The 19,570-nt window shown below is 34.5% G+C and overlaps 2 protein-coding genes across 2 annotated transcripts in view; both read right to left on the bottom strand.

Moving 5' to 3' along the window:
* Positions 1-9,744, bottom strand: part of LOC103601321 (collagen alpha-1(III) chain-like) — a gene marked incomplete at its 3' end in the record, with an annotated part of 16,690 nt that extends 6,946 nt beyond the window's left edge. Inside the window, exons 1-22 of the mRNA XM_008585707.1 lie at positions 9,674-9,744; positions 9,485-9,538; positions 8,988-9,032; positions 8,307-8,360; positions 7,781-7,879; positions 7,405-7,411; positions 7,165-7,209; positions 6,911-7,009; positions 6,654-6,707; positions 6,422-6,529; positions 6,140-6,193; positions 5,433-5,531; positions 5,050-5,103; positions 4,806-4,904; positions 4,482-4,535; positions 4,311-4,364; positions 3,062-3,115; positions 2,355-2,408; positions 1,975-2,019; positions 1,291-1,389; positions 1,096-1,203; positions 734-787 (exon numbers count right to left, since the gene is read on the bottom strand). Coding sequence (XP_008583929.1) covers positions 734-787; positions 1,096-1,203; positions 1,291-1,389; positions 1,975-2,019; positions 2,355-2,408; positions 3,062-3,115; positions 4,311-4,364; positions 4,482-4,535; positions 4,806-4,904; positions 5,050-5,103; positions 5,433-5,531; positions 6,140-6,193; positions 6,422-6,529; positions 6,654-6,707; positions 6,911-7,009; positions 7,165-7,209; positions 7,405-7,411; positions 7,781-7,879; positions 8,307-8,360; positions 8,988-9,032; positions 9,485-9,538; positions 9,674-9,693 — 1,413 coding nt within the window. The remainder of the gene's footprint in view (positions 1-733; positions 788-1,095; positions 1,204-1,290; positions 1,390-1,974; positions 2,020-2,354; positions 2,409-3,061; positions 3,116-4,310; positions 4,365-4,481; positions 4,536-4,805; positions 4,905-5,049; positions 5,104-5,432; positions 5,532-6,139; positions 6,194-6,421; positions 6,530-6,653; positions 6,708-6,910; positions 7,010-7,164; positions 7,210-7,404; positions 7,412-7,780; positions 7,880-8,306; positions 8,361-8,987; positions 9,033-9,484; positions 9,539-9,673) is intronic.
* Positions 9,745-9,802: 58 nt separating this feature from the next.
* Positions 9,803-19,570, bottom strand: part of LOC103601319 (collagen alpha-1(III) chain-like) — a 20,630-nt gene continuing 10,862 nt past the window's right edge. The window contains exons 2-12 of the mRNA XM_008585706.1: positions 17,418-17,620; positions 17,142-17,192; positions 16,577-16,690; positions 14,987-15,067; positions 13,175-13,228; positions 12,658-12,711; positions 11,807-11,860; positions 11,081-11,134; positions 10,856-10,909; positions 10,141-10,194; positions 9,803-9,811 (exon numbers count right to left, since the gene is read on the bottom strand). Coding sequence (XP_008583928.1) covers positions 9,803-9,811; positions 10,141-10,194; positions 10,856-10,909; positions 11,081-11,134; positions 11,807-11,860; positions 12,658-12,711; positions 13,175-13,228; positions 14,987-15,067; positions 16,577-16,690; positions 17,142-17,192; positions 17,418-17,620 — 782 coding nt within the window. The remainder of the gene's footprint in view (positions 9,812-10,140; positions 10,195-10,855; positions 10,910-11,080; positions 11,135-11,806; positions 11,861-12,657; positions 12,712-13,174; positions 13,229-14,986; positions 15,068-16,576; positions 16,691-17,141; positions 17,193-17,417; positions 17,621-19,570) is intronic.

The raw sequence follows: 19,570 nt of genomic DNA, 5'->3' as shown, positions 1-19,570 counted from the left end.
GGTACAATCGGTAGAGCTTATTCAGATTTCACCAGTTAATTATGCACTCCTTTGTGTGTGTGTGTGTGTGTAGCTCTGTATAATCTTATCACAAGTGTAGCCTTGCGTGACCACCATTACAATAAAGATTCTCAAATGTGCAATCACCATAAGACTTCCTCAGTCACCTCCTGTAGCCACATACGTCTTCTCAACTCCTGGCAACCACTAATCTGTTCTACATCTCTACAATTACGTTATTTCATGAATGTTACAGGAATAGAATCATGCAGTATGCATCCTTTTGAGGTTGACTTTTCTTCACTCATCTTGATGTCCTTGAGGTTTATCTGAGTTGTTGGCTATCAATAGTTCATTCCTTTTCATTGCTAATATTCCATGATATGACTGTACAACCAGATGATGATGTTTTTTTCCAAAATCAAAAAGTCACCTAATGAGCAGTATTGATTATCTTGGATGACAGTGACTCGCAATCTTTACCTTGTGGCCTTAATCATACTTTTAAAGCTTTTCCATTTTTAGGTCACAGTAGAACTATCAGGTAGTGATAGATATAAACCAGGATTTTAAACAATTAAGTGATATGGGTCTTTTTAATGTTCAGAAGGTGGTAAAATGTGGTCTAATTTATCATGAGAATTTTTTGGAAAATGAAAAAGTTGAAGTGATGACTGGAGGGTCCCATATCACACGTGGATAAGGCCTGTTTCTCTTCACTGAGAATACTCACCCTTGGGCCATCCTTCCCAGGAACACCATCAACACCCGCACTGCCTGGCTCACCCTGTCAAATGAAAGCCAATGTGATCAGATTAGAAGTATCCTTAGTGAAAGTCTGCCATGAAGAGGAGCAACTTCCTTATTTTCTGGAATATCTGTTAGGTGTTCAAATTAATAATTGCTTCAGGAATTCATCCCACATTTCACTTACTATAACATGATAGTATTAATTTCATATTAATAAAATTAGATTTTTTTCTAATTTTATTAGAAAGTGGAAATTTTAGAAAGTAGATTATTTTCCAGAGTGTTGCTTTACTTTAACCTAGAATGTCTGTTTTCTTGCATAATTAGGGGAAAACCAGTCAGTACCTTATCACCCTTTGGACCAGGACCTCCAGGACCTCCCCTTTCTCCAGGCATCCCTTGCAGACCAGGACTACCAGCAGTACCAGGTGGCCCAGGGGGACCAGCAGGGCCCTGGAATTAAGGGAGAAATAGTAAACAGCAAGAAGGAAATGGAGGGCATTTTCCATAATCTAGGTGAATTAAATTCTGTGGAGTTACCTTTCCTCCTTCGGGACCAGGGGGACCAGCTCCACCTCTAAGTCCTGGGGACCCTGCCAGTCCAGGAGGTCCACGTTCACCAGGGGCACCAGCATCACCCTGTGATAGGAAAGTGTAATATTCGTATTAGAAAACCCAGTGCTAAAAACAAACAAACAACAACAACAAAAAAAACCACCTTAAATTGTATCATTTTGAAGTAGGCCACTAGGTTCTTAACTTATATTTTGGACCAGTTTGTAAATTTTCATAGTTATAAAACAACATTTGATCAGCTGAGTGGGAATTGGAAACTTATTCTAAACAAGGAAACTCAGATACTTGGTCTGCCTAAGTATGAGCTGTCATTGAAACACTTATTATTATTTCATTCACAAGAGCAAAAGTTCTACCAAAACAGTATTCCTATATGGAGTAAATGCACTGGCAGTATTTTTATTTCTATGTTTTATTTCAAGCCCATGGTTGATTCTATAGTGCTTATTAATGTCAGAGAATTGGATTTTCCAGATGTAGCAAATGTAATGTACTGAAAATGACTTGTTTCCCTAAATGTATTCCCCAAACATTTGCAATGTTGCTCTTTGAAGGAAAGAGTATTTTGGCTTGAAAAACTAAAAATGTATCACTAATCAATTACTCTAGAACATGTTGAAGTAGTTAGAGAATAAATTGAAATATTACCTTGCCTCCTGGAGCTCCGGGAGAACCAGCATCACCCTTTGGACCCTAGGAGGTTGGTGTTATATGATTAGGCCTATACCAGAATGCATGTTATATAAATATAAGCAAAATACATATTTGACTTGTTTGCATATTGCATAATTTTTCAAATCTTGAAACTATGTACTGTTTTTTTAGTTCCTTTATTTTATGGTAAAACTCAAACTCTATGTAACAGTTAACTTTTAAATGATTTGTCTTTGTTTTGTTAATGAATATTTCAAAACTAAATGTTAAAACTTGGATATCATGGCATGAGAAAATGCAAAAGTTAATAATTGATAAATGATTATTATGCATTCTTTTGGTTTCTGAGTTTTGAAAAATAAAATGCTACTTACTGGTTCACCAGGCTTTCCATTTTCTCCTGGAGGACCACCAGTACCAGGCAAGCCCTACAAAAAAAATCATATTTGTATTATATAATTACTTCAAACACTGCTTACAAAAAAAAAAAAAAAAAGCTTCTCATACATAAACATGCTTCTGTAAGGTATTAAAAAATGGTTTTAGTGGTATTTTGGGGGGTAGAAAATCTGTGCTATTCAAAATCCAATGACAGATGTGAAAATCATATCTTATAAACCTATGTTCATCTCCCTCAATTTTGTTGCTGCACATAAAAATATATTGAGGGCTGGCCAGTTAGCTCACTTGGTTAGAGCATGGTGCTGTAATACCATGCACAAAGATCAAGGGGTTTGGATCTCCATGCTGGCCAACAGCCAGTATGGATTTACACTATAGTGAAAAAATAAATGTAAATTTATAGAATTATATGAGTCTAGTTAATTTGTTAAAAAAACTTTAAATAACCATGTCATTCTGAAATACACGTGGAAGATATGCCTATCTATCAACATTGCCTGACATTTTATTTCAAGAAGGAAAACAGACTCATAAATTAAGCTCCAGATGAATTGTAATCTATTACAGTCACAAAAAATTTGAACAGTCAATTTCCTGGACAATTACAGTTATGAAGAGAAAGTACTGAGTTGTCTGCTAAAAGCAAGTATCCAATGACATTTAATTAACAAGTGCTTACTTGTAATCCCTGTGGACCAGGGGGTCCTGTGTCTCCTTTGTCACCAGATGGTCCCTATATAGACAAATATAATGATACACTCCATTATAAAATGTCCTTTCATATTCAGTCCACACAGTTTCCATTTCAGCAGGCCCATTGCTTAGTTTAAAAATTAATGGTTGAATTGAAGGGAGAGTCTGAACTCTGGAAGTGACCCAAAGCAGACATGCACAATAGAAACTTTATTAAATTCAGCATTTGGCTCATTAACTAAATAAGCAAGTGTCATAATTGCCTTGGTAATCTATAATAAAATAGTGTAAGAAATGTAATTTCTAAAGCCTTCCCCTGCCCCACCCTCCACTCTACATAATACCATGCACAAAGATCAAGGGGTTTGGATCCCCATACTGGCCAACAGCCAGTATGGATTTACACTATAGTGAAAAAATAAATGTAAATTTATAGAATTATATGAGTCTAGTTAATTTGTTAAAAAACTTTAAATAACCATGTCATTCTGAAATACACATGGAAGATATGCCTATCTATCAACATTGCCTGACATTTTATTTCAAAAAGGAAAACAGACTCATAAATTAAGCTCCAGATGAATTGTAATCTATTACAGTCACAAAAANACTTTAAATAACCATGTCATTCTGAAATACACGTGGAAGATATGCCTATCTATCAACATTGCCTGACATTTTATTTCAAGAAGGAAAACAGACTCATAAATTAAGCTCCAGATGAATTGTAATCTATTACAGTCACAAAAAATTTGAACAGTCAATTTCCTGGACAATTACAGTTATGAAGAGAAAGTACTGAGTTGTCTGCTAAAAGCAAGTATCCAATGACATTTAATTAACAAGTGCTTACTTGTAATCCCTGTGGACCAGGGGGTCCTGTGTCTCCTTTGTCACCAGATGGTCCCTATATAGACAAATATAATGATACACTCCATTATAAAATGTCCTTTCATATTCAGTCCACACAGTTTCCATTTCAGCAGGCCCATTGCTTAGTTTAAAAATTAATGGTTGAATTGAAGGGAGAGTCTGAACTCTGGAAGTGACCCAAAGCAGACATGCACAATAGAAACTTTATTAAATTCAGCATTTGGCTCATTAACTAAATAAGCAAGTGTCATAATTGCCTTGGTAATCTATAATAAAATAGTGTAAGAAATGTAATTTCTAAAGCCTTCCCCTGCCCCACCCTCCACTCTACTTCTGTTTCCAATTTATGGGAGTAAACTTACTGTAGGTCCGGGAGGACCCTGAGGTCCAGTTTCACCATTCTTTCCAGCAGGACCCTAAAAACAACAACAGTTAGAGAAGCAGAGATGATGCAGGTAACAGAGAGAAGTTATAAGGTTGGAGATGAATGAATCTATTGGAAGGCTAGAAATAAGCTGATGAAAGCTACATACCTGAGGGCCGGGTCCTCCAGGGCCACCTCGTTCTCCATTCTTGCCAGGAGCACCCTAAAAAGCAGGTGGCCAGTATTTACTCATTCTCAAAAGGAAATCTCTAGTCACATTGTTCCCTCATATTTTTGATCTGCTTTGTCGACATATACACACATAACCATAACCAAGTACATATTTAGGTTCCATCTACATGCTGTTTGATTTTCATACACTCTTCCACGTTTTGAAGAGGAGACCAAGTTTTGGCCACATCTGCACTCCCATATGGAAAATAAAAGGCCTTCAGTCAGATATTTTATTGAAGAAAATAGCGAAGGAACTCACATCATTTCCTTTAGGACCAGGGAACCCCATGACACCAGGCTGACCTCGGGGACCAGATGGTCCTGGAGGACCTGGTCGACCACTTTCCCCTTGACTTCCCTAATGAGAAAAAAATTACGTTAGTAAAGGTTTGATGACAATCTGATCAAAATGTACAACATATATACATATGTTCAAGTCTAGGCCAAAATATACATTTCATTTTTACTGGACTTGTAAAATGAGATTTTAAAGATGTACATACGGGAGGTCCTGGTTTCCCATCACTGCCTGGTCCTCCTGGGCTTCCGGGCACACCCTGAGTTAAAGAAGTCAGTTTTCAGGTGATTTAAGATGAAAATTTTATGAAGTACAACATATATTATTTGTACAATTTTGAGATTTCCACTTACATTTGTAACCTCATATTTACACACCTTTTTCTTTTGTCTCTAAATTGTCTTAGGTGTTCTAATTTCTGTTCTCCCATGATCTATTCTGGCCTAAGTTGTTTGAAAAGAGTTTTGTTTTGTTTTGAGCCTTTCAAAAGGTGTTGCTTGATTTAAGTTGTCTTTGATCCATCTTCATTTACCTTGCTTTTCTTCTTAACTAAATTAAAGTGTCATTCAAACAAATGTTTCTCTGTACCCTTATTCCTGGACCTCCAGGGGCACCATCTCGGCCAGGTTCTCCAGCTGCTCCTCTAGGCCCTGCAGGGCCTGGACCACCACGCTCGCCAGGGGCACCCTAAGTAGTGAAATATATAAATATTTTAAATAGCCTTCATTAACCTAGACATTGGTGATATTTAGGTTATAACTAGAGAACTTCGTTTGGCTTCTTAAAGAGAGTTGGTGTGTTGCTAACATTCTCTCTATAAAATCACAGTTATCTTTGGATTGCCTTGTTAAAAAATAATTTTCAAGCAACTATAATGAATCTCACATGCTTAAAAAACAATATTTAGTGGACTTAACAATATATTTCTGTGCATCAAAAGTCAAATATCTTTGATGATATGAAATTATATTTGCATATCACTTTACAGTATGCAAAGAGCTTTCAGGCATTTTAGTTCATTTTATTTCACTGATGCTGAGATAAGTGATTCCTAACTGAGCGATAAGTTAATGGATTCTCATAGAGGATAAGTGACTTACTTTAGTTATGAAGCATAGGAAAGTGGCTGAGCAAGAGCTGGAATCATTGTTTTACACTGAGAATTATTATTTTTTTAACTCCAATATATTTCTTTTAAATATTTAGGTTTTCATTAATGGGAAACAGAACAGAAAAAAAAAAAAAACCTATTTGTAGTACTAGCATTTAGAATAAGAGAAACTAAAGTTATTTACCTTTTCTCCTGGAATGCCATTTGGTCCAGCAGGTCCTCGGAATCCAGGGGCACCCTGGAAATAATGAAAGTCAAGAATTTCAGTACAAAAGATTAACACATTTCATAATTTGTGACTGTCAATATAGATAGTCTCATGTTATAAAAAACCTTAAGCAATATTTGATATTTGGGATTGGGAAGTCGACTTAAGAAAAACAATGGTAGCCTCACCCTGAAGGTGAAGTTTCATTTGGATGATAGTAATGTTGTTTTTCTCTTTGATGTCCTATGGAAAACGTACCCTTTCTCCTGCAGCTCCTGGAAGTCCATTTGCACCAGGTTCTCCAGGTGATCCATCTTTGCCATCTTCACCCTTAGCTCCTGGAATACCTGGAGAACCAGCTTCACCCTAAAAGAAGATGGCAAAGTAAAGGAATTGTGACTGAATTGAGTACTGAAATTTTTACCTGTTTATTTTCTAATTATGTTGCATTTTTCTCAGAAATAGCTACATCTGTTGAAGTAACACTTACACGTTCACCGCGTGGTCCTGGATCTCCTTTGGCACCATTCTTACCAGGTTCACCCTATAGTGAAAGAAAATCTTTGTTTTAAAACAGGGAGGATTTGGTGAACAAGATCATCACCAAGAACATATAATTTAGTTGTAAGACCAGAGTGAAATCAATATAAAATCAACTGAACAGGAGCCCAAAATTTGCTATTAATGTATTTGCTGTGGGAATTAAGCTACACCTTTCAACAACAAAGAAATAAAAAGTCGACTTACTGCACTACCTCGCAGTCCAGGAGCACCATTAGTACCAGCTGGTCCTGGAGGACCCCGGGCTCCCATCAGTCCAGGAGCTCCAGGAATGCCAGCGGGACCCTAAGAACAAGCCAAGCACACTAACATTAGGCAAACTTGAACTTTCTTTCCAGAATGTCTCACTTAAATATCACAAATCTATTGCCATGCAAAATGCAAGAAAAACCAATATCATGTGTGTGGATGAGATGAGGAGGAAGTGAGGGGCAGCTTACCATTTCACCTTTGCCACCAGGACTTCCATTGCTCCCAGGAGGGCCCTAGGGCACAAAACAAAGAACATATAAATAATAATGCAAATAGTGCATATGTATTTGAAGTTGTTTTTTTGCAAAATAAGTTTATTGGTGGGTGTTATGCTTTGTAGACGTTAGGTGAGTCCTCCAACTACAGCCCAACATGTAGAATGTAGGCAAAAGAATTATCATTATCTAAACAAATTAGAAATAATATACACTTGGTCTAAATTATTAAATAATAAATAAACAAGTAGAAAAGATTTTCAGTTTTGTTTCTTCTCTGAATTTTTCTGATTGGTGATTAGTTTGGGGTACGTTCTTCAAAGTATCAGATAACTGTCTTATCCATCCTCTAATTTATTCTGTATTATATAAATGTAAAATTTGTGAATTCTAAAATAGTGTAACCCTTAAAAACAACCTTTTTACTATTAATCAAATCAGTATTTATCACAGTAAAGTCACGATAGAGCACTAGGCAACTTTTTCTTTTCAAGGAGCCAATTTTGCTTGGTAGTGACATTGAAACATATGCTTTCATAGAATGAGTGGAACAGCGTCCTCACTCTTGGATGCCATATTTGCTACTTACAGGAGGACCTTGAGCACCAGCATGTCCCTGAGGTCCAGGTTCTCCTCTTGGTCCAGGGGAGCCACTTGAACCAGGAGACCCTGCAGGTCCAACTTCACCCTAAGGAATAAAACCCTAAGTAGTCAGTTTCCCTTGCCACTTCTAATCACTTAATCAGCTCACCCTTCAGTCCTGTTAAAACCCATCCACCAAAGGCTGGAGTAGTATGACCACATAGTGTAGCTAAAGCAAGAAGACATTAACCATAAAGGCAGAGAAAAAGGGTGAATATGTGTATGACTATGTTATCTCTGTTTCCCAGAAAGAGTCTGGCAAAAGAGGGAAGGCATCCAAAGAGTTATCAGGATAGTTGAATGCCAGGGTAACACTCTTTTTAGAATCAAGAATAGAGCTTTAAAGTTCTGTAGAGATAAAAGTTATTGATTTGACTGGTTAAAAAAATAATAATAATTTGCAAGAAGCAATCCAACACTTCTCTGTTGTCTCCAAGATATCTTTATATTCTTCTATAGAAATACATGCTTACCTTAGCACCAGGGGATCCAGGGAATCCTGCAGTTCCAGGAGGACCAGGGGGGCCCTGAAAAAATTAAACACAATTTCAAGATCTCTTAATCAGATAAAAGAAAGCTAACACTACTAGTAAATAATAAGTGAGCACATGTAAAATACAGAAGACACTTATGCAGATAAAAATAGTATTCATCATTCATGGATGAACATTATATGGACAAAAAATGTGTTAAAACAAGAGAGTGAAATCTAAAGTTAGAAAAATCTGGATTTCTCCTTACTTCTGCCATGAATTCTGTGACTTTGTGCAGATTACTTAGCCCTAAGCTTTTGTACAAAATCGTTTACAAAATGGAGGTAGTGTCATTATCTATTTTGCAGGGCTCTTTTAATTGCCATAGACAATATTCGATATTAACTAACATTTTATGTACCATGTTAGCAATTGGTCAAGCATACTAAGGAGTGTCAGAACTTAGCTCAGTGTCAGTTTGAATCAGATGCTTATGTATAACATTGAGTAATGGGTCTACAACAAAATTAATTGTTTTCATTTTTTTAAATTATAAAAATAGTCAACATAGAAACTAATATATGTATTAGTTATATACTATATTATAAATATAAAATAATCTACAGTCCATAATCTTTCATTACCCTGGAGCAAGTCAGGGTTAAATACAAAGTTACTTACTGGTTGACCATCGCTACCTCGAGCACCATCATTGCCTCGAGCCCCCTAAAAAGACAAGTTTGTTTCAAATATCTTGATTCTGAAAGGCTGGTCACAAGTAACATTTTGACTTAAATTCTGTCTCAATTTTGTTGAATTTTCCTCAAGTATATTAACATCTTCTTACTAGTTATATATCTTTAGAGTCAAATTGTTAAAATTCTGATATATACAGCAATGATTACATGTGGAAGGACTGCTTTCTGTGTTTTCAGAGCTGAATACAGATATAATGTCTTTAATGATATATGCAAAGTTAACACTTAAAAATTTCTCAACAGAGGCAATAATTATAAAACACTTATTTCCCTATAATTACAGCCAAAATTTTATTGAGGTGACTTTGAATACAATTTTGTAGAAAGAACATTTTCCTGCAGATTTTCAGAGGCTGAAAACCTGAAACACTTATCTGTTACTTTGGGTTGTATTTGTGCCACATTGGTAACAATGCTCACCGCAGCTCCAGGAAGTCCTGGCCGGCCTCTCTCTCCAGGAGTCCCTCTTGGACCCTACAGAGTAAAATTGAAAGTATAGTCTTTAAACTCGACATGTGTAAGAACAGTTGGGGAGAAAGCAAGGCAACTTTTGGGTTAGATGGAGGTTAATAGTAAAAGTGAAAATTATATAATAAGAAACATAATTACCATGGGTCCAGGGGCTCCATTTTCACCTGGAAGACCGTTTTCACCCTAAATACATATAATATGTTACTATTTTATATAACAGGCAGAGAGTTTTATAGTTCTTTAAAACATAGCATATTATGGAAAATATTATGAAACCTAAGGAAAAAATATACATTTAACAATATCAAATTTCTGTTAGCACTTTATTTCATTTATCAAAAATTTCAGTTTCTACTTGGGGAATAAACAGAAATAATCCATGAATTACACTGGGATGTTCAACCATTTCTAACCTAGACCCTTCAAATTATCGGCTTTCATAGAAGCTTTAATAGACTATCTCTGTTAGTCACTGTTATTCAGCCCCTAATATGTAAAATTCAGGTGAATTTCAGAAAAAGTTAAGCTCTACAATATAAATCTTAAATATAGCTTTAAAACTTAAGTGAATTTACTTGTAAAAATATGATTTTGTTGTGATTTACCTTTAATCCAGGAGCACCTGTTTCACCCTTTTCTCCATTTCGTCCATCAAAGCCCTACGAAATGTATAAAAATAGTAAAACTATTAAAATCCAGAACAGTTGATAAACTTTACATTGATTTTTTATAATTAGCTTTTACTACATAGCACTATTTGTAACATTAACTTAAATAATTTAAAACTCTTTTAAATGGGTTGAATACATTTAATTTTGTTTTATAGTTAAAAAAATAATCTGAACTAAATTAGAAAGTACTATTTAGTCCAATTACAAATTTGCCTTAACTGTAGAGTAGCAAACATCAGTTTCATAGATTTTATTTCTATTAAATTGATAAATTATGGGCTCAATTGGTTGAATCTACCTAATGTTTTTCACAGAATAAAGTTGCTCCAGTCTATAAATCATATCAACTAAGTAAATGTATAATATATATATAGTTAGTAATATTTTTTCATTTTGTCCTGAAAGTGAGGATAACAGAATTAAATTATCCTTTCCCAAGCCTTTCCATACACTTAAAATTAGCTCAACTATTTTGCATAATATAACTAGTTTGGTCAACAAATAAAGTTGATAGACTTTTAAAAAAATAAAATCCACTAGTTGTCAGAATGGACCATTTTTTAGCACATAGATTGTCCTATAAAATTGGTTAGGCAAGAAAACACAGCCAAACGGAACAGATTATAGGCAATTTAGAAACTCTACTTACTCTGTGTCCTTTCATACCAGGGAAGCCAGGCATGCCAGCTGGACCTTTGATACCCTAAAAATAATGAATGGGAGAGATATTAGCAACCCTTCAAATAGAATCAAAATCCAATAGTAAAATATTTGCCTTCTATTTTTAAGTTTAATTCAATTTAATTATATAATAATTTTCAAGCAAAGATAATTGTGGTTGCTCCAACTGATGTGTTGGGTGCTGAACACTTACTGGAGGTCCAGGCAGTCCTCTCTCTCCAGGTCGCCCGGGTCTTCCTGACTCTCCCTAGGTGGAGAAATAGAGAATGTGTAGGTGCTAGTGTGTGAGAACATACACCGTAGCCAATGAGCGAACTGATCACTTTGCATTTTTCTCACCAAGGACTCTTTAAAATGGTTGGACTGAACGTAGACTTGTGAGGTCAGCTTTCTCAGCGGGAGGAATGAGGGGGGCCTTTCTCCCTCTGATATAAATTTATAAAGAAATAGTGTATGTGTCTCTCATCACTGAAATATTATGACCCTTCCTCAACCCAATGAGAAGAATTTGTCATTGGAAATTAAATGGGAAAAAAAATAGCATAGTATTAAAGGTGTTTGTAAGTCCTGAAGTTCATAAAGTACTGATAGCAATTTCTTCATTACAAGAGGCAGAAGAAGAAACTTATATCTCCTCTATTTAAATGATATATTCACTGGATGAGTCTTCCTGCCAGCAAAAATGTGCAAATGCAAATTTGGCGGTTCTATTAGTTTGGAATTCAACAAATGGTATATATAGCTATGCAAACACTGTATAGAAACCCAAAGATTGTTGTGAACTACAATGTTGTTAACACATCAACAATTTTTTGAATAACATTTTTCCCTCTGAGATTCTGACATATGGCATATGCTGTTTAGAATATTCCAAGCGGAATTTTTTCCCTGTACCTTCATTCAATACTTGAAAACTTACATCTTTTCCGGCAGGACCAGATGGACCTATAGCACCAGGAGGTCCTGGAGGGCCCTGAAAATAAGGAAGTAAAAAACAAATATATTTGTAAAGTTTTGCAATTTATTATTACATACTATGTGTATTCCTGAAGAAACCTCTTTTTGGAAAATACTTTCAATGCTCATGAAAACAACACTGAGTTAATATTATATCTCTATTATATACAATTTTTATGGTTTCTTAAACTTATTTTTAATAAAAATTTAAAGCATTGTATATGCATATTTTATACTACATGTGTGCATTTATAAATCTAACTATAGGTCAACATTTTGGGGATATTGAATATATCTAAATATAAAGGTATTTCTAAATATTTTGAAATATTGTATTAAAATAATTCTACCTTACTTGTTTATTTACACAGCACATCCTTCTGGAGAATTCTACTACATTATACTTATCTCTACTGTATTAAGTTTAAAAATGTGTATATATATATAAATATATACACACATACATATATATGTAAAGTAGATATATGGGTGAAATGAGTGTCTACACAAAAATGAAATCTGTATTTAATAGAGGATTTGTATCAATTCTGGGAAGTGGGCTACTGTGATGGCTAATTAACCAGGAAATTCCTATCTTAAGTAGTAAATGTCTCTAAGATATTTAAGCTGTTGAAAGAGTTCAAAAGACCTTTGAAACCAGTTCAAGTATCATAAAAAATGCTATTTATTATTTAAAAATTTTAGTATAAATTTAATCTACACTCTGTAGGGATCTACGCCTAGTTTAGAAAATGGAGGTAGTTTCTATAAAGGCTTGTCAATTTATTAAATATAGATTTAATTGTTACTTACTGAAGGACCAGCTTGCCCAGGTTCACCAGGGGGACCTTGGTATCCTGGGGAACCCTAGTGAGTAGAATGATATGCAAATGTTTGAAAAGTGACATTATCTTCATATTATTTATTGACATCCTGAAGGCAGTAAGAAATCGGGGTTTGTGAATGTAGTCAGCTAGTTTTATTCCAGTTTAGAAAGATTAAAACCAAAATATTTTTCATCTCAGAATAAAGTTAATGTATTCCATTCCATTCATTTCATTTCATTGTAACTGAATTGCTTTGAACTTTAAACCATATTATAAGTAAATTAAACACATGGTTTAATTTTACCAAGGTTTTAATTGGTAATTGTTGGTAGAAATGAATTAACTATGGAATTCTAACATATTTGAAGGAATATTCAGTATCTTGCTTGTGACTTCTCTACTTAATTGTAATTATGCATGCTGGAATGGCTATATTACAGCAGGGTGTATACTAATTTGGTTTGTATATACATGAAGAAAGCACCACTAATGGCTATACTTACAGGGGAGCCAGGATGACCAACTGTGCCAGGGGGACCAGGGGGGCCTGGGGGGCCCTGCAATGTAAATTTAAATGATAAATACAAAGTAAATGAATGTGAAATACTCTTTATTCATTTATCAAAGAGGAGAGACAATTTAGAAATGATGGTGACATCTTTAAAAATGCAAACAATTGTTATTATCAAATTTTATAACCATTCATGGGTATGCTTAATTTTATGAGATCTACCATGGAAGTCTCAGTAAGAAAACATCACTCTAAATGAAATTCTCACAGAATAAATAAAATTTATTGACAGATGTCATAAAATGTTGATCAGAACGCCTAAAGAAGGAAATTCAAAATCTGGAAAAATCAGTACAAAATGCTATGAGAATCCTTGCAATACTGGAGGGATACTGCCCTGATGAAGAAACTATTTATTACCTGGCAACCAAACTCGCTGTGGAAAAATATCTGCATACTATAAATCCTATAATCCAAGTTTCTAAAATAATGATGTAAGTGAACCCCAAAGTTTGTTAGTATATTGATATAGATATCACAGTGTTATACTCACATGGAGATTTAGATGTATACATGAGAATCATACATAGTACAATGATAACTTGAAATGATAACAAGTTAATTTATCATTGTTCAGAAATACGGAATAAACTGGAAAACCTTCAGTTCTGTAGCACACTGTTTCTAAATACTGATAATGAATTTATAAAACAACAGTTTGTAATTAAATTTTCTCTTGTTAAACACTTCCGCGATGTCAATAAGTGGTGGATTTATTTATTTTTTTATTTTTCACTAAAAACTGTATATCTGATTTAAAAATGAAATTAGTAATGTGAATGTAGCTAAGACCTGATGTTTACATAAGTTAATAAATTTCTCTGTCTGGGTTTGAAAGATACCAAAAACTCACAGCCCCTAAAACTGTAAGAGATTTATAAGATTCTTTTTTTGTAGTTTACAACATATCGATTCTAAGGGTCTTTCTTCAACACGCTATCTGGATCTATTGGCAAAAATTTTGTCCTCTCTAGTTTTGGAAGTCACAAATATGAGGTCCAATGATCTGGGCAGCAATCCTCCACAATCCCAGAGAAACCAGTGCCATGCTTTATTTACATTGACATACCTGTTACTTGCAGTGATATTACAATCTCTCCTAATGTTGGTTCTCTTAAGAGGCTTTCTATAGCAAGCGTCATTTACACGGGACACCATGTATAATGAATGTGTGCCCATTTTGCTATTTTCTTCTATTAAAACTCTAGGTCATTTACATTGAGAGAAACCCTCTGGGTATAAGGTAAATAGCTATTATTTAAGGTAGATGAACTTAAAGAATCAATGAAATATTTGTGTTTGATTTGAGAATTGGATGTAAGACATATGATATTGGACATTCACCACTTAGACTGCCACATAGAAAGTAGCACTTAATGAATGAAAAGACATAAAAAGAAAATTCTGAACAACTTAGGTGAGAAATAATAACAGTGAAAGTGAAAAGTAACATTTGATTAAAATTAGGGAACATAGGAGAGAGAGACCTAAGCATGAAGGCAGGTGGTCCCCGACACACATGGTATGTAAGAAGGAGTGGCAATACAGGCACAGCACGACAGGAGGTGGTGAGGAGAACAAGTTAGGATAAAAGGACCATGATAATGCTACCATTTTCTTTTCCAACCTTAATAAGAACTAAGCTATTTTGTACAATTCCAGAAAAGTACTGCATTTTTGGAAGAACCACCATTCAAGATTTAACAAATAATGCTCTAAAATGCTGAGAAACATTTGTACATACAGCTGGTCCAGGATAGCCAGCGAGTCCTCCTATTCCTGTTCCAGCCTTGACATCATATGAATCAAACTGGGGAGAATAGTTCTGTAGCAAAAAGACAAGACAGATACGATGATTTTAATAGGGAGATCATAGTTATTTTCAAAAGTATTTAGAAGTGCATGCAACATCAATCATCCACTGATAGAAGGTTTCTGCACGCTAGAGGATGTGGTATGTACTAATTAATTACCTTGTTTATCCAGTCTCTCTATAGCTTTAGATATTAGATATCCTACAGAAACACTGGCTTGTGTAATGCACAAATCTTTCAACTCATTGTATTCAATGTTAATTCTCTCAAATTTGTTCCTATACACTTTTACTCAAACTATTATTTCTAAGCAATATCTACAGCATTATAAACATAGGATTATCGACTGTTTGAGGGTGCGTCTTGATATTGTATAATCCAACCTTCTCGTTTTGAATGAAAAATGAAGTAAGATTACTTTTCCAACAGTTAATGATACAAGTGAAATTCATGTCACCTGGCTTCTGGTTAATACACCTAAAAGATTCACCCCAAAATAAACATACCCATCGAAAATAAACAAAAGAATAGTAGAAAGGTTCATATGATTATAGGTTCTTCTGGTGTTTATTTTATTTTGAGTTCTAGGTCTAAAGTTGGGTTCTATTTGGTTACCAGGTTATGAATAAGTTAGACAATATCCTTTGCTTCTTGTTGAATTGCTTTTTGAAAAGCACATTTTTTATTTTTATTTTTTTGTCTTTTTTCGTGTCCGGCAACGGGATCGCAACCCTCGGTGTTGCGCCTGCACCTCGCTCAGCCGGTGAACGGGAACCAGTCTGTATGTGGGATCCCAACCCTCGGTGGGAGCGCCGCCGCACTCCCAAGCGGCGCACTGTAGCAGTGCGCCACCAGGCCGGCCCGAAAAGCACATTTTTAACCTCATAGAGATTTATCATATATGTTTTCTAGTTTTGCCTAACTTCATGCAGCAGAAATTTTGTCATATTTATTTGTTTGGTCATTTGTTTTACATGCAGTTAGTTGATTGCAATGCTTCAGGAGGAGCTGGATGTTCTCTGAAGGCTTAGCAAGAGCAGTTGCATAGGCATGAATAATCCTGTTGATTTGAAGTCAGTAAAGAATATTCACAGCTCTTCAACTGCTTTTTGTAAAAAAAAAAAAAAAAAAAAAAACTTCCAGAGGCTTTACCATTAGTGTAAGAAGGGGAATAAAGTACATCTGTAGCACTTCCTAAATTCTGTATGTTATTTCTTTTGGGAGTTAATAGTTCATTCTGAAACACACTGCATATGTTAAATACCTGCTAAGAAGTTGGGAAATTTTGCAAGAATATATAAATAGTAACAATAGCATTTTGAGTAAGAGTGAAGAGTGAGTACTTATAAAGCACTTAGAATAGTGCTTAGCACATGTAAGCACTAAATAAGAATTTGCTAAATACGTAAAATCAGAGAATAGATATAAAAGTCCACAATAGTGAGATGTAATATAGGCTTAAGAAAGAAGATGAACTAGTAGTTTCATAGAGGGAATCTTTCAGTCTTGTAATTTATTACCTGAGGACCAGTAGGGCATGATTCACAGATTCCAGGGGGGCCAGGAGAACCAGGGGAACCTGGTTGTCCTGGAATACCGGGGTCACCATTTCTCCCAGGAATACCAGGAGGGCCCTAAAAAGAAAATCAGAGGTAAAAATAAACAAAACAGTGAGAAGTCCTAGTGACTCAGAATCATTACCAAATTTGTAGCTTCTCTGCTTTATAATATTAAGAATCAATATAAAATATTTTCTTGGGAGTAAATACACTTTTATACAAATCATGTGAATAATTTAAGTGTAATGCATTTGTTTGTATACTGATCTATATTTTATTTTTCAAACTGATAAGATAAAGACATTATATGAAGTTAGGGAAATTTTAATATTTAGATGTGTGATTATGGATTTTCAGTTTGTCATTTGGTGTCATCATTCAAACGTGTAGTACTAAAGAAAATGTGTTAACTCTGAAAGTTAAAATCTGGAAAGGATACAAAAAGAGAAAACAAAACAAAACAAAACAAACTATTCCTGGCACTATCATTAGCATTAACTCTGTCCTACTGAAGACTGTGACTTACTGGATCTCCCTTGGGGCCTTGAGGTCCTTGACCATTAGGAGGGCGAGTAGGCTGAAAAAATGGAAAAGATACAGATTTAAAAAGACATATTTACTTCTTAATCAAGATTACATTCAATCTCTAGCTTTAAATTGGAAGTGCACCTTTTACTTGTAATACCAACATGACTATTTGACAGACATAACTTTTATTTCCTTTCAGTCTCCTATGATATAGGAGCTATTCATGTGTTTAAATACGAATCTTGAAGATGTACAATTTTTTCTTTAAACTTACAGCAGTTGGAGGCTGTGGGCAAACTGCACAACATTCTCCAAATGGGATTTCTGGGTTAGGGCAGTCTAATTCTTGATCATCACATATTATGTCATCGCAGAGAACAGATCCTGAGTCACAGACGCATATTTGGCATGGTTCTGGTTTCCAGACATCTCTATCCGCATAGGACTGACCAAGATGGGAGCACCCTCCTTCAACAGCTGAAAAATGAGTTAGATGATGTGATAAACCCTTCTGTTTTGCTGAGAAGGAAACTCTTCTGTTTTCCTGAGATGTAATTTTTGTTATGCTGTCATGACTCTTTACAATTGCCAAAATGGAGATAGTATGGAATAAATCATTTCTTCCTGTCACTAGAAAATCATAATTTCCTTACATAATTTTCTAAGTAGAAAGAGACCACTTAGAATACCGAATCTCTTTACTAACATAAATTTGACACACCATAGTCAATTTTCTTTAGGACCAACAGGTATTTTAATTTCATTTGTAGTAAGGATTTAACAGCAATGGATATCACACAAGCATTTAAACATTTATTTATTAATTGTGCAATTAAAAATAAGCCTTTCTACCTAATTGCTATTCTTTGCTTTAACAGTAGATGGGAGCATTAAACTAAAAAGATGATTTTGTCACTAACTTTGTCTGGATTTTATTAACTAAATTGAGAAAACTGACCTAATCTTTGCAGCATAAAACTCTTCCAGATTTTCCTGGGAAAACTTTAACAAAGCTTATTGTATTTATTGAATGTCACTGCTAGCTCTGTTAGGCATTAGTAGGTCAACATGATATGACACAGTACATTGTATATCCAATATGGATATAAAGAGGTTTTCAAGTCACCAAAAAAAATTTTTAAAAAAAGAAAGAAAGAGAAAAAGAAAGGAAGCAAAGAGAAAAAACGATGTTTTTAAAACAAATATTGGCAAGAAATAAGTAAAAGTAAGAGGAAAAATATGAATCAAGACCATGTGTATTTGTGGCCTAAAATGGTAAAAAAATTTGCTTCAACCAAAATTTTAGACTTGCTTCCTAATTATATGCAAGGTACTGAAATTTCATAAGCTTTCACAATGAATCAGCTTAGGGGCTGCCAAAATAAAACCTGGCCTTAATTCTTAAAGCATTAGCTGTGGATTGTGGTTCAATACAACTTTAGTTCTTGAGAATTACTGTGATAGTTTGCCAGTGATTCAGTAAATAAATGCTGTTTCTAAACATCTACAAAAATTTTTGCGAACAACAAACAATATATTATTCTGTAATTTGTATTTTTTTGTGAAACAGTGAAATTTTTATTTTCTCAAAACCAAGAAATTTAAAATGTCTGCTGAGGGAGGCCTGCTTTGGAGGGGGCAAGTATTTTAAAACTATCCTTTTTGCTGCCTGGGGTTAAAGAAGCATTTTAGTGGTCATGAGATTTTTCCATCTTAACACTACATACGGCCACAAAGATCATCTTTTTAAGTTTTTGTTTCTATATCCTCTCCCTATCTGGAATAATAATAATTTGGGTTTATAGTTAAAAAATTTTGAGTTTAGAGGTTTAGCTGTTTTGGTGGAGAATTTCAGAACGTATAGACTCTCCAGAGAACTGAAATTGCTTCCATGTCTCATTTCCATGTAAGTATGCAGATACAAATTTGATGATCTTGTGTGACACACCCTTGATCAAGTCAAGAAGTGTGAAAATTCATTCTTACTTCATATTACAATTTCCCAATGTGGTCAGCAGCTAAGAAAAAAAAAGCTTGATTGTTTCATTGCAATTTTAAATAGGCAAGAAAGAATCTGTTTATTTAGAGAAGTTATTCTAGTTCCTTCTCCATGTTTGAAACACATATATGAAAACATGGAAAAGTTATATTTTCTAAGCTTTTAAAGGAGCATTTTTTTTATTCCTAGTGAACATAAAAGCTGAATACCAAAATACTTATCTCAGTGCAAATGACATAGGACTATTTGAATGGTGTTATGGAAAATATATTCAAGAGAAGAGCAATGTTGTTCATATTATTATGAACAATAATACTATAAGAGGGTCTACACATTAAACTCATTTGTTCTGTAAGCAGAACTGACATATTTAAGAACTAAGTTCATTGGTTTGCGGGAAAGGTCTGATAATTTTCAGATGGAAGATT

Source organism: Galeopterus variegatus, unplaced genomic scaffold (genome assembly GCF_000696425.1).
Source record: "Galeopterus variegatus unplaced genomic scaffold, G_variegatus-3.0.2 Scaffold3679, whole genome shotgun sequence".
Taxonomy (NCBI): Eukaryota; Metazoa; Chordata; class Mammalia; order Dermoptera; family Cynocephalidae; genus Galeopterus; species Galeopterus variegatus.
Note: the sequence above shows the minus strand (reverse complement) of the source record. Positions and strands in the feature narration are given on the sequence as shown.